Source organism: Sparassis crispa (genome assembly GCF_003851025.1).
Source record: "Sparassis crispa DNA, contig_000010F, whole genome shotgun sequence".
Lineage (NCBI taxonomy): Eukaryota > Fungi > Basidiomycota > Agaricomycetes > Polyporales > Sparassidaceae > Sparassis > Sparassis crispa.
In genome coordinates, this window is record NW_020939758.1 from 866,258 (window position 1) to 880,113 (window position 13,856).

General features: G+C 54.5%; 4 protein-coding genes across 4 annotated transcripts; 1 reads left to right on the plus strand and 3 right to left on the minus strand.

Annotated features, from left to right (window-relative positions):
- Positions 1–399: 399 nt before the first annotated feature.
- Positions 400–1,415, plus strand: SCP_1202970 (hypothetical protein; the record flags this gene model as incomplete). The annotated part of the gene is made up of 5 exons (XM_027763180.1): positions 400–686; positions 744–948; positions 1,002–1,101; positions 1,158–1,254; positions 1,316–1,415. The coding sequence occupies 5 exons, from the start codon at positions 400–402 to the stop codon at positions 1,413–1,415; spliced, it is 789 nt and encodes a 262-aa protein (XP_027618981.1).
- A 451-nt stretch (positions 1,416–1,866) lies between these two features.
- Positions 1,867–5,486, minus strand: SCP_1202980 (predicted protein; the record flags this gene model as incomplete). Its single annotated transcript, XM_027763181.1, has 16 exons — positions 1,867–1,951; positions 2,006–2,737; positions 2,794–2,817; positions 2,871–3,007; positions 3,079–3,311; positions 3,368–3,485; positions 3,544–3,703; positions 3,763–3,831; positions 3,887–4,044; positions 4,096–4,452; positions 4,508–4,930; positions 4,988–5,042; positions 5,099–5,118; positions 5,182–5,264; positions 5,328–5,333; positions 5,390–5,486. 16 exons carry the CDS (start codon positions 5,484–5,486, stop codon positions 1,867–1,869), a joined length of 2,757 nt encoding a protein of 918 aa, XP_027618982.1.
- A 2,986-nt stretch (positions 5,487–8,472) lies between these two features.
- Positions 8,473–9,560, minus strand: SCP_1202990 (hypothetical protein; the record flags this gene model as incomplete). Its single annotated transcript, XM_027763182.1, has 5 exons — positions 8,473–8,589; positions 8,647–8,664; positions 8,725–9,327; positions 9,384–9,480; positions 9,538–9,560. The coding sequence occupies 5 exons, from the start codon at positions 9,558–9,560 to the stop codon at positions 8,473–8,475; spliced, it is 858 nt and encodes a 285-aa protein (XP_027618983.1).
- Positions 9,561–10,679: 1,119 nt separating this feature from the next.
- SCP_1203000 (hypothetical protein) lies at positions 10,680–13,594 on the minus strand (the record flags this gene model as incomplete). Its single annotated transcript, XM_027763183.1, has 6 exons — positions 10,680–10,690; positions 10,744–10,778; positions 10,838–11,042; positions 13,161–13,164; positions 13,224–13,473; positions 13,524–13,594. 6 exons carry the CDS (start codon positions 13,592–13,594, stop codon positions 10,680–10,682), a joined length of 576 nt encoding a protein of 191 aa, XP_027618984.1.
- Between the last annotated feature and the right edge of the window lie 262 nt (positions 13,595–13,856).

A 13,856-nucleotide genomic window follows, 5' to 3' on the forward strand; every position in this document is an offset into this window, starting at 1 on the left:
ATGTTATTTTCCACATGCATATCAGTGTAGATTGGTTCATGCCTGTTGCTCTATCCAGTTATAATTACCATTGCCTCAGAGAACGTCCTCGTTGTCAGCATTCGCGAGTCGGTTTGTTCTCTGACGTCACATCTTGGACAGTCTCAATGGACGAGAACAACACGACAGTCTGAATCATAACACGCAGTGGGTGGAGGCTATCATCGTCTATAAACAATTTCCCGGGCACGAGCATGCTCCTGCGCTATGACTACCATGATCAGCTTACTCTACGCCCTTATCCTCTCCACGACACACGTCGTGCTCTCCGGGGGCGTCGCTCAAGGTGGCTCGTGCACAACAGCGGACGACCGTCTCGACGCCGTATCGCACAAGTTCCAGAGTGACTGTGAAGACCAAATGTTCTGCTCCGTGTCCGGATCCACAGGTGCCAACGGGACGTGTCAGCCTCGGCGATGTAGACGAGACGAGTTTCCGTTTGGGTACACGCCACACGATCCGATCCCGCCGCTTTGTTCAAGGGGGAGCTTCTGCCCAGACGGCGGGAACGGCTGCACGCTGCTGCTTGCGGTTGGCTCTCCGTGCGAGCTAAACCGGGACGACCAGTGCGCACCCCCGCCGGACTGGCAGGCGCTGGCCAACAACCAGAACTTCAATGGGTCTTTGTGTCTGAAGTCCACGTGCATGTGAGTGGCACCGTACCTCCACAGTCTGACAAAGGCTAAGAATATATGGACTTCCAGGTATGCGAATGTCTCGCTGGGGGAGCCGTGCATCATCGACACGGTGACATACATTGACGTTGGGCCAAATGGACAACAGTTCAGCAACAGCATCTCGCGCGACAACTGCCAGTCCCCGCAGATGTACTGCGATAGCTCTGCTAGTCAGTGTGTGCCCGCCAAGACTCTTGGCGCAGCATGCGCTGCGGACCAAGAATGCGAGACCGTGAGTAAACCGTTCAAGAAGTAGAACGTGCGCTGACAGTGGTTCATTCCCAGTACAATTGCGGGGCGCAGGGGATATGTGTGGATCCTCCGGAGATGCCCCTTCATGTAGCGCCGTGGCAGTATGTGGTCACCAGTTTGAGCGTCATTGGAGGTATGCAGTGCCAGTAATGACAGCGGTAGCGCAACGCTAACTTGGACGATGTTCAGCAATGGCAGTAACGACCGTGATGCTCACTTCGGTTCACAAACGGCTCCGCCTCAAAAGATACCGCGAAATCAGAGACTACTACGAGGAGCAGTTGAGGTGCGTCGGCCAGAAATGCTATGCATAGTGTTTCTGAACTTCGGCGGTTGGTTCGAGCTAGCTTACGACGTTCCATCGCCGCCATTCATGCCGCAGCCGCAGAAAGGTACGAAGACGAGAAGGTTAACTATCAATATACGATACCAGAGTTTCCAGGTTGAGCTCGCCAGTGCGGAAGTCCGCGTACTCGGTACTAGATCTCGTCAGGAGTCGCTGAAGGCGAGCGTGCTCGGGCAGTCGCTGCTGACGCAGTATACCTTAGACAGAATATGTATTTGCATGAGTCCGAGTCGCCAGCATTTCTGTACAGATCCCGATCTTGCGTTGGAAGCTCCCGAGACAGACGCTGGAGTGGAAGATCGTCTCCGATCGCGTGGGTCGAAAAGTCCAAGACGCCAGCAGTGTGCACGTCGACGACTACTATTGAATATCAATTTCCACAGGCAAAACATATCCGCTTATTACAATCGATAGTATGGGAAAAAACAATGCCACAACGCGGTCGTAACGATATGCAGATGCGAGACTCAAAGCCGTATGTCGGAAGTTAGCGCTACAGATAAGATAGGTGTCGTGAAGGATAGAGAAAGTAGACAAAACAGCCTGTCTATATCACCCCTCGTCGGGAGGCCGCGACGAGTTCATCTGGTTGCCCGATCCGCTCACATTCGTAATATACGTGCCCCAATCGTCCCATCTGCACGTATAACAGAGTGAGCACCGGACTAAGAGGCTTTCGCGGGACACTTACTCGAACCCGCTGGGAGCCGACGACCACATCGCGAGCGTGTTGTCGGGATAAGACCGGCCATTCGGCATGGATGCCATTGGATCCATGTCGTGCATGCCGGACGCGGCAACATGCGAGCGGTAATCTTGCGGCGCTGGGGAGAGCGGTGCTTGCAGTGCCGAGAACATTTGGTCGTAAACGCTATTTGGCTGCATCGCGAACATCGATGCAATGGCGGGATCAAGTGACGTGTCCATAGGTGGGACGCCTATAGCACTTGTTGAAGACCCCGCCTCTAAACTGGTGGGCATGCTCGACATCCTCGTACTAGTCGAAGCGGCGTTGTACCAGCCATTATTCATAGGCATTATTGAGTTGGTATTGCTGGGCGCATTGCACCCCGGATGCAATGGCAGCCGGCCCAGTTCGTCACTGTGGATAGGAAGATCGAACGGAGTCGTATTCACCGCGTTTGAGGACATCATGTTGACATCTGGTGGTAATGGCACCGTTGGTCGTGACCCTTGCGTGAACATGGGGGACGCTGCAGAGGTTGCCGATGTTGCATCCCTTGATACTCGTTTTGAACCAGCAATGGTCCGCTGGGCTGTATCCACGGTGGATGAGGTTGCCGGTGACGGGGCTGAAGAAACTGATATCGGACTATCCGCGTCTCGTTCCCGCTTATAAGTCGGAGGTGTAGGTTGGGGGAGTGGTAAATCCCCGACGGTGGCTAGCTCATATAGAATATCCCTGAACAAATATCGTCAACGCGCATAATACATCTGGTCAAAGTGGTGACTGCGTACCATAACCGGCCGGCGGTGTGCCAACTACCAAAAAACATTCAGCGGATCTGGCAAATGTCATCAGCACGATTACATACCGCGGCTCGAGCACCTTCAGCATTTTCATGCACTTGTGCACGTCGGCCATCTCCTTCTCGGGATCGGTCATGATCCCGGAGCGTTTTCCGCCCCATATATTGAGCAGCAGTACGATGCCAGCCTTGAAGACAGCCATCTGTAACAACAGGCGCCAGACGCCGGGTAAGCTTGGTAGACCACTTCGGTGCTTGGCAGGTCCAGACAGACCTGGTTAGCGAACATTACCATTCCAGTACGTTGGTACTGTATATCCAGCACGTGCGTACAAGACCGTGCTGCGTTCGTACAGATGGCTAGCGAAGGGAACGATAGCGGCGAGGGCTTGCGTGGCGTCGGGATGAAGGGTCGATGAACGACAATTTGCAGCTGGTAGTAGCTCGCATAGAGGTGCGCAGACTGGTTGAGGAACGTGATGTTCTCGCGGTTCGGGTCCCAGCGCACTTTTTCACTGTTGTCAAACTATCACCTCGCATGATAGCTGTAATTATATACGTACGATGATCCGGGACGGAATCGATCCATTTGTTGAGCGCAGAATCCAGCTCGGCAACAATATGCTGCTCCCATTGCTGCCCTACAAATCCTAGCAATGCCTTCGATTTATTAATCGAGTACTGCAATCCATTAGGTCAGTATCTCGTCATCGCATCCGAAAGGATGCATCTAACTCACAATCGTGCGTAAAGCAAATGCAAGGATCTGATTTAGTCTGAGCAGGCAGTTAAAGAAAGTTATTCTCGAAGGCTTGTCTGCAGGCTGCTTGAAGGCCTGTTTTGGATCAGAATTCATCCAATACTCATCATCGCACTCCAGTGGCAGATCAAGATCGAAACTATATAAGGATGAATAAGTGCTGTGGCGACCGATAGAATACCCACAAGAGGTACTCACTCTTCGTCTTGGATTGCGCATGGTCGACCAAGGTTCATGCTTATTGTTCTGTCCATGGAGACGAGGACCCTGAGACACTCGGGTAAGACGGAACAGGACTAACGATGCGCCGAAGAAATTTTACCAAAATGCGCGCTTCCACAATTCCTCGTCCACTGTTGGCGTAGGATTATAGACCTTGCGACGATGGGCGCCTACATCTTGTGCCAACCGTATGCCGACGCCAATCATCGTCCAGCATGCTTGTGGAGCAGATGTGCCTTGGAGGAATATGGCCGCAAGCTAGTGAGATAGTGTTAGTCAGCCGAAAGAGATAACAGAAATAGTTCTGACAGCATAAATTTGGAGGTCATACAGACGAGGTGGGGCAAGCAGAGACTTCCTGATCATTTGCACTTGCTGAAACCACTTCCAACCGGCTGAATGCGTCTCGTCCTTGTAGTCCGCCAAAAAGACACGGGGATCACTGCTAAACCGAGCACCAATCGCGCACACGAGCAGCACTGTAGAGCCAAACCCCTCATCGGTCAAGTGGAGGCCGTTTTTGATTCCTTCCTCGAAGCTAGGGCGGTGCAGAAGTGGTGCATACTCGTTGACGTTAACGAAGTAGTGCTCGATGAGCTTGTTCATAAGCTCTTGCCCTGGAAAATCTTTATATGGACACGGTTCGTCCTTTATTGACGAGGACCACTGTACGGAAGGCATTTCAATCAACACTGATCAACGGTTGAATTAAAAAACAAACAGGATGCAGAGTCCAATACTGTGGACGATTGTGCAGCAGGCCGGGGTGGCTCGCTGGGCCGAGCCTCGCGTGGGTGTCCACGCCCGTGTACTCGTGCTTGAGGTCCATCGCGGTCTGAATGAACATGATACTACTCGACTTTCCGAAGAAGCGCATCTGCGCTTTATTGAGCGACATGCGGCCAAAGCTCTGCCGGATATTATGCGTAATCAGCGTCTCGTCGTCGCTGGGGTCCAGGTCTTCTGCGGTTGCAGGACTGGCGGGATCGGGCAGCGTCGATGTTGAGGCGGGCATGACAGTTGTTGGGGGTGTTGTCTTATATGGTACCTTGCAGTTTTTGTCGTTCATGACCCTCTCGGTGAGCCATGCTTCCTTGTCAAAATGCCCGCCTAATTCTTGCGTGAAGTCGGCATCGGGGCACAGCTGGGAGGACAGTACGACCTCAGCTGAATAAGGACCCAGCGGCACGCGCGAGCCTACCTTCTTCAACAGCTTCTCCATTTTCTCCAGCCTCATCTCAAGGCTCTCGACGTACCTAGCACAAGACATCGATGAACCGATGCTCCCCATAATCCGCAGCAGACCACTCACCCCTTGGGTGGGCCGCGTTTCTGACGCCGCACGGAAGAGAAAAACATGTCAGGTAAATCCAGAGCGTCCCGGAAATGACGCACCTTCGCAGCCTCCATGTACGTGCACTCATAATTGTACGTTACGCAGTTCGAGCACCGATTGTTGGGCATCTGGCTGCCATCGCCTTCGCGGAACCATGACCGGTAAGTCGCTGCGGAACACCCCAGCGCAGGACCACGGTACTCACAGCGAACTGCAGTAGCACCCAATTAGCCACCGCTTACGCGAAAACCAGAAGGAGATACGCACTCTTCTTCCGGCGGCATACATCGCACGCGCGCTGCACCCTCCTCTTCTTCCCCTGATTTAGGTTCTCGTTTTCGTTATCCTCGTCTTGCGAAGACATGCAAAGATCAGGACACGCGAAGGAGGGCTGTGTTTACTGGGCGTATGGTTTAGCTAGATGAACGGGCTTCAGGAGCGGAGGAAAGGCAGTGAAGCTCGGCTGCTGTGAACGTCGCCCATCGGCTGGTGGCGTATGTAAACGGTCACGTGCAAGATCGATCAGATGAACTCCACCTTGCCAGTAAAACCGCAGAGTCGTACTCAACTTCCTCCTCACTGGTGCTTACTGGAAACCACCAAACTGTGATGGTATGTCACCCAAATGCGACAGCGATTTAGGATTCAAAACATATCTCTGGCGCGTCGGACGAGCTATCTCGACGGAAGCGCCCTTCATTCATATGTCATTTATGTGTTTGGCCGGCACAAACAAACCCATAACAGGTAGGTAGGAAATTTGCCGCCCGGAGCGGGCGTTCTGGGCTCTGCTCCGAGCCTCCCCTCTTCTTCAAGTGGGACCTTCAAAACTTTCGCAAGTATTGGTCATTGATTGTGTTGGTTCTCACAGCAGCGGTGAGTTTCTGCATCGGAAACGAAGTGTGTGCGAAATTTGCGGGGTCACGCGGTCACGAGTTGTTTGCCCCGGCCAAATAACGCGACCTCGCGCATATTGGATGCCTTCCCGTAGCCGTTTAGAGACGTTCTAAAGCTAAATTCGTCTCTAAATCACTCCGGCACGTCGGCCAATTGATCTCCGACGAGCCTGTGAACAAAGTGAGACCTTTCTAAACCTTGTATCTGGAAGGGGGGGTCGACCCCCCCTTCCAGATTCTAAACGTCTCCCTAAACTATATTTTCGACCTCCGCACCCTCACAACCCCCATCATCGCCTATATTTGGTGTTATGCATCACTTACATCATCTTGCCGTTCATCCTCCGACCGTCTAGAACTTGATTTAGTGATCATGGTCTCACGTCGTTGTGGTCTCGCAAATCTTGCTGTTCCGACACAGTGGGGCATTTCGTAGTCCGCTTTATGATTTAGAAATGCTCTAAATCCTACGGGAAGGCATCCATTTTCTGATCCGCGAAGTGTTCGCCAATCCTGTCTTCTTGGCCCCGGAAACTTTGGCGCCGGTCGCAGTGGAACCCACTCTGCACTAGAGTGTATTTGCAACAATTTTCTGGGCACCGAGAAAGGGAATTTTTGGCTAACCCGCCTTCTGATTGGGCCAGGAAACTTCGGCGCCGGTTGTAGCCCTCCATGTGCACAAAATTTCTCCCTCCTTCGTCAGCAGCGCACCACGAGGATAAGCAGTTGTCGCGCGGCGCCTGAAGATTCACCCTCGTCACGTCTAATCATTAATCTCCGTGAGCGTCGGCTGCGATCACCGCTGTCGGTTAGCACAAGACGCGTGCAGCCCAAGGGCTTGAGCGATCCAATGGAATTCTACACAGTTATCTGACTACGTGCTTCGACCGGTTGCGCTGCAAACAATAAGATACAGATAATTTGAAGTACAATTTTGGTGCAGCCAACGGGGGACAAGGTGGCTGCTGCTGATACATGCATGCTTTATGGCACTCGATTTGTTTCTGGCGCAGGATTGGTGGGCGGGACGGATTCTTGTTGGTGCTCGATGGAGCTCGTAGCATACATGCTATCGGTAGTGCTCTATGCTGCTCATTTTGGTGCATCATCTGTGGTTAACAGTGTCAAGAGACAAACCGAGAGCGGCAGAGAGTCTCTCTCTCATTCGATCGTCCTCGCATTCTCGATCAAAATCTAGAGAACGGTCAAAGTCCCAAGGCAGTGCGAGGCACATCGAAACACTCGGTTTCTCTCGTCCTCCCTCTTAGCGCCTCATGTCAATTTTAACTGGGCCTTACCACATCCTCTGACGCAAGATCAGACTACACACACTTATTCTACACTATGGTATTCCCACTACCTCTGGTAGTGGTTCTTGGCGGATCTTTCGTCACACAGGTGCCCCGCCAAAAAATGTCAGTTTTGTCCTGCTCTCGTTGTTAATTTTCGATGTACCGCAGTTTTGCTTAATGCCTCCATTCCATTGTGTAGATCCGTCGGTGGAAAAATTGGCTCTGTTGTCTGGCACCCTCCCAACAAAAAGCACATCATCGCGAGATAATAAGTGTCCGAAGCGAAGCGAAGCTTCCAACCTTAGAACCTTAGTATATGCCTTGTATGCCTGCCAGTCCATCTCATGCTAGTCTAGGTACTACGTCAAATATCATTGGCAATCTCCTCGTGTGCAACTTCACTCCTGCACCCCTTGTCTTCGTATCAACAACAGGTAGCGGGTCCTGCCGTGCTTGCACGGCGCTACAGCCTTATTATAGATAGGTCATCTATGTCAAAATCGTTATCGGGACTAACCTGAAGGCACAATACAAGACAATACACGATAATGGTAACAAGTTTCCGGCGCTAAAGGTGAGGAAATCTCACCTCGAAGGCATTTCGAACGGGCTATGGCATGTCGCTCAGCATTATTCGAGAAACGAACACGCGGGGTGTGGTCCAGGATAGTCAAAATGGGATAAGTCATCCAGCCCCGAAAGAGAGGTTTTACGGGAGGACAAAGGGTATAACGGCCTCTCAAATACAGTGGCTGGATTTTCAAAAGAAGTCCGTGTCCCCGATTCTGATCTCGCACCCTCTTGCGCCAAGACGCGTGCGGCGCAAGTGGTCGAACGATCCAAAGGAAGTCTATACAGCCATCCGACTACGTATACGGGCTTCGCCCAGTTGCGCTACAAACGATAGAATACAGATAATTATAAGCACGGTTTTGGCGCAGCCAACGTTCTGCGGGGCGACAAGGACGAAGAGAGAGGGGGGCGAGGACAAGGCGGTGCTGATACAAGCGAAGGTCGGAGAGCGTCTAGCTACAGGCGAAGGAGAACGACGGGTTACAACGAGTTGCGGTGGCGAGCATTAAATATCGAGTCAGGCGCAGGGAGGGGCTTCGAGCTTCAGGACATGTCCTCCGATTTGGCGCGCGATTTTTTTGGGAGAGGCTTACTGAGGGAGATACGCGTCGCGGGCGTCGTATGGCGGAGGGGGGATGCAGTTGGGGTCAATCAGGCACGTCCCCTTCTCAAGGTGGTACTTCAACCCATTCGGGTTCAAGTACGACTGCGAGAACCATCTCAGCCATCGCGTAACACATCACACGGCGGCGAATACACGCACCTTCAAGCAGCCTGGATGCTACACAGAAACACCACGTGTCAGTACGCGCAACACACCGCACACGAGACGGACACTCGCCGGACACTTGTACATCTTCTCGCGGTCGCGCCGCTTGGAGGGCGACAGGCGTTCCGCGCGGCGCGCCTTGCGCTCCATCGCGGTGAGCAGGCGCGCGCGGGGCCGGCCCGCGTGCAGCGCGTCTCGGTGCTGGAGACTCCTGCGCGCCTCGGGCGCGTCGTACTCCGGCGTGGTGTACCCAGACGTCGCGTCCGCGTCCCCCGGTGCGGAGAGGAGAGCTGGGGGAAGACACATGGGCTCGTTCCTGACGGGGGACGAGGCGGAGGAGCTGGAGTACTCCGGGGAGTGGTGGCGGGCGAGGACGTCGCGGTAGGTGGACTCGGCCTGCACGAGCGAGTAGGACGCATCTAGCGGCTCGAGCAGCGCGTCGAGGGCGTCCTTGTACGACGGCGGATCGGGCTGGGGGTAGCTGAGGACGACGCTGGAGCCGAGGGAAGGGGGAGACGGCGAGCGGGAGCGAGAGGAGGAGGCGGAGGGTGGGGACAGGCCCGGGTAGACGGGCTGGCCCTCGGTATTAAATACTACGATATGCTGTTCTTCAAAATGGTCGAGGAGCGCATGCAAGTCTGGCAGGGGGAGCCCACAGCAGGCGAAATTGGTGCACTGTGCGGTGCGAGTGAGGACAAAATAGATGATGCGGTGGATAAACGCAGACGCACATAATCATTTTCGAGGGAGTCGTCGGAGCCGCTGGAACTGTCGGGGCCACAAGAGAGCGGGGATGAGATGGGAGACTTGGGGAAAAACCAAGACGGCCTGATGGGACGGGATGAACGGTGAGTATAGACGCGGAGGAGGACGAGGGAGACGTACTCGAAGGAGTCGTGGCCGTTCATTGGGAGGAGGAGAGAATGTGACGGGGTGAAAGGACGGCGCGCGATTAATGATAGTGACGTGAAATATACTGCGGTCGGCCATCGTCGAACACTCGCAGGCGTTCTAGACGAGGAGCGACCAATAAGGCAGAGAACTCGCCTCAGTCCAGAAACGGGCGACGCGAACTGACCTGCGCAGGCGCAGATCGGCTCGTTGACGTTGCTTGCGGTACCGCCGCCCTGGCGTAGCGCCTAATCGGTACCCAGGCCGACGGCGGCCCACCCAAGAGCTGCCTCCGAGGAGCTCGACTCTTCGCCGCCAACAAGGCTCCGCGGCCCCGGCTCTTCCCCCTGAGCTCATTCGAGCCACGCACCAGGTCGTCGTCCAGTATTCTTCGTCGCTGAGGCAGAACTGAGTACACCCAATACCTGGACGGGATGAACGCTTCGATTTTCATGCGACTTAGCTCACGGAAGATCCGCCAGCGGGAGTTGCTCCAACTCCAACAGCCCCACCCGTCCACGAAGCTTGCGCCGGAAGGTGTGGACAGCGGACGTTGCCGATCCTATCAGGTCTCGGGGTCAGCAGTGCCTGAGTCGATGAGCCAATAGCAGCCCGTTCACCTCGCCCAATCGCAATCCGCGAGCAAAGTCATGCGGATCCACGATCACGTGCACCGCGCTCTGGGCCAATGGCCGTTCTCTCCGCGGAAAGTCCGCATGCCTGCTACCTGATCGCGAGAGTCTAGAGAAAACAGCCAAGGAGTCAGCGCTGACTCCAGCTCAAGGTGCTATGTGCGTGGTACGATCGATGAGATCTGCGACATTGTACTAAGTGGAGGATCGCAGTAATTAGCACGACTGATCTTCCCGTTGCAGCTAAATGATCGCGTACACTTAACTGACGGCCTCACACAACGTCGCTTATTTTTTTTTGGTAATGAATGTACATGTTCATCGCCAGTATTTGTCTTGAATTTTCACGATGAATTGTCCTAATTTCGCCATGCCGGCGGAAGTCGTCCCTGTATCCACATTACTATTCGAAGTGCAACTTGGAGCGGAAGAGCACTGCACCCAGCTGCCTCTCCAATATCAATGATGGTGAGTGGGGATAAGGCGGGAAACGGAGTTCAATTGCTAGTGCCGGCCTGTAATCACTAAGGCCTCAGTCAGCATACAAAACCGAACCTGTGATGCTAACCTTCGTCTGGAGTAGAGTCCAGGGCTCCTGCGGAGCTATATGCATCATGAGATACTAGGCAGTGAAGTCGCAGTCCACAAAAATCTGGGCATACGAGACTTCTGGCCTTGGGATGCGACGGACTAGACCTGTCCTCTGAGCTCTCGGGATGACGACAATGGCGTTAGGTCCTACACTTCCATTATGCGCGCGAACCCACAGTCGGGATCCGGTAGTAGCGTCGCATACACCGCCGGACGCGTCCCGCAATGGGGACTGGGACACGGGAGTGATGTCCACCAACTGTAGACATAAGAAGCCTGGCCAAATCCTCAACAACAAACTTGGAACGAAAAGAGCGCAGGAGCTAGCTGCCTCTTCAAGCTTCAACATCAATGATGTTCCCACACGGCCTCACCGGACAACGCGACGAAAACGCGCTCGGTCATCGTACCCAAATGGAATTTGATGTAGAGCTCAGGGCTAAGAATCATGAGATATTGGAGGAAAAGTCGCTGCCCACAGAATCTGGGCATATGAGACTGATACTGGCTTGGACCAACTCGAAAACATCTGGCCTCGCGTCTTGCTCTGACAGACGGGCCGTCCTCAGTTTTTGGGAGAACGGGTTGTCAGTTTGCGTGAGGCCCCACGTCTCCGCACCCGTACTTGGGTGGGCAGTAGAGCGTCGCATATCCAGAGCAGAGGCCAGACGTACCCCAGACCCAGACGCGACGACCACTCGGACATGGGAGTGGCGTGCCCCGCCCACCGTAACCCAAAATCCAAAACAAACAGCATGCTAGCCGTGCTTACAACTTTATTGCCGCGTAGGACCAGTCTTCGTCCTCGCGCCGTCGCAGACTGTGTGTTAGAGGATGAATGCGCGACAGTCTGTAGCGGTCAGTGGAGACGCGGTCGTCCGGTGCGACTCGCGTCTTGGTGAACAGCGGGAGCTAACAGCGCGTGCCGCAAAAGCCAGACGTCGGCGCACCTGCGGGGCGACGGCGCATGGATTGAGCGACGGGATCATATGTGTTCGCGCAGTCGACTACAATTCATGCGAACCTGCCTACCCCGGGAATCCTGATGCGAGCACTGACTATTTCGTGGCCCACTTCCATATCGATGGATTAAATTTTGGATTCCAGCGTGCTAACGGGATGTGCACGTCAGGTATGGGCAATACGTACCACGCCCAACATGCATATTGAATGACGGAAGGCGCACCATCACAGGATGGAATACGACAAGTGCTTGCTCAGCGGCCGGAAAGGACACCATCGAAGTCTGTGAATAGGACAATACGGCTGGTTCAATGTCATTGTCTTGGATCATGTTCAGGTCGAGCGCGCCAATGCGTGTCGCATAAAGCACGCAGGCCATGTTGCGTCGCCATTCGATCGTTGGGTAGCGGGTAGCATGTCTACTGTCATTCTGTGTCGAAGTGGATAAGGTCGCTAGCACTAGTCTGAAGATTCCTATATTGCTTGGGTTGTCGTGTATACGTACCTCTCACGAGTGCGTACAAAAGGAGACGCGCAAAGAGTTGCGCCAATTCGTGATCACCTTGACGCTCGTCGGCGGAAGTAACGGGGCATCGCGAACGTAGCGTCTTCATTCTCTGTGCACGTCGAAACGCTCAGGGCCCACTGTCCCGCCGTATATTCGCAGGCAAGAATAGTCCGTGGCCGCAACAAGTCAGTTTGTTCGCGTCTGAACCAGCGAATGCAATCTCCCTAGAGTCATATCCAGGCGCAGTGCGAATCCCGGGCTTACGCGCGGGATCTGGCAGGGCAGATTACCTCTGATATCGCTCGCAGCCAGACCACATCCTCAGACGCGCGTCGTACACGCCAAATCCCGACTATAAGGACGTGCCCAACCGACAAGCCCACAGCCACCGATCGCCCAGTAGCAGCACCCTCAAGCACGTAACGAAAAGGATGCCCGCCCCGGTATCCTTCCGCCACGGACGGCCGCTCTGACCCTGCATTCTCCGACATATCACAGGGTGGTCGTACACCGTCGAAGGCGGCGCGCGTACTCCAGTCCTCGAGGGGGTTCGAGATGCTGCACACCCTGCTCACGCCGGCGCCAGCTTGCCGGAAGCGGTAGCGGCGGCCCCCCGCGGTGGAACCTCTGCGTACTCGTTGCCTACGCATGACGGGGAGTTCGATCATTGAGATACGGAAATTGTGGGACATGACGAGGTGGGCGGGCCTAGAGGCACCCTATCGTGCTTCGCAGCTTCGCGAGCCTCCAGGGGGTCCGGCAAATGCAGGGGGCATAGCGAGTGCCATGTAGGGTGCAGCAGAGAGAATGCCACTTAAGATACCACACAGAGAGATGGCTGTATGACGAAGCAGTTGCGCAGTACAACAACCTGGAAAGTACAGAGGTTTCCTTTTGTGAGCGACGCCGAGTTGTATACGGACCTGCCTACATCTTCGTAAGAAACCGTCTTCCTGACAGCAACAGAAGATAGAAACAACAAGTACTCGCATGGCCGAGCGGTCACAGCGTCGTCGGAAGGTCGCAGCATGTAGTCTTCCGTATGCAGACATTTCGCGCCTCAGGACGTTCGTGTCGGACACAGTAGTGCGCCGCTTCCGCCGTAAGCTGAGTTTAAGAGGCGACACCCGCCTTCCAGAAAAAAAGACTGATTGGCTCTTGATTGGCGCGTCCCGAGAACGATCCGAAACGGCGTTGTAACCAACGGTGACCCGAGCATTGGAACTGCGCGGATGACTGGATGAGGGTCGGCGATGTAGCCGCGCTGCACTCGAGATTCCGCTTACAAGTCGCTCCGATAGGTAAGAGGGTGTCGGAACATAGGCGTCTGCAGAATGCGTATCGATGTCGCCGACATGACTCAAAAGGCGTGCTGTGCGGCTTCCGGTCGTCCGCACTACTGTGTGCAAACTAATTAGCGGGAAATTCGTGGTGACCACCTCGTCAAGTTGCTTCCGGTAAGTTGTACTTACCGCAGCGGTCAGATGCGTTGCGAGCGCGAGGAATGGCGCCTTAATGGACTGTCGATGGGGTGGGAATGGTAACGCTGGAAGGGGACCGTTTGTTCCGTTCCTGGATGTGTACGCGCCAGCTGTTCACAGCAGTTCCGGCATGAAATG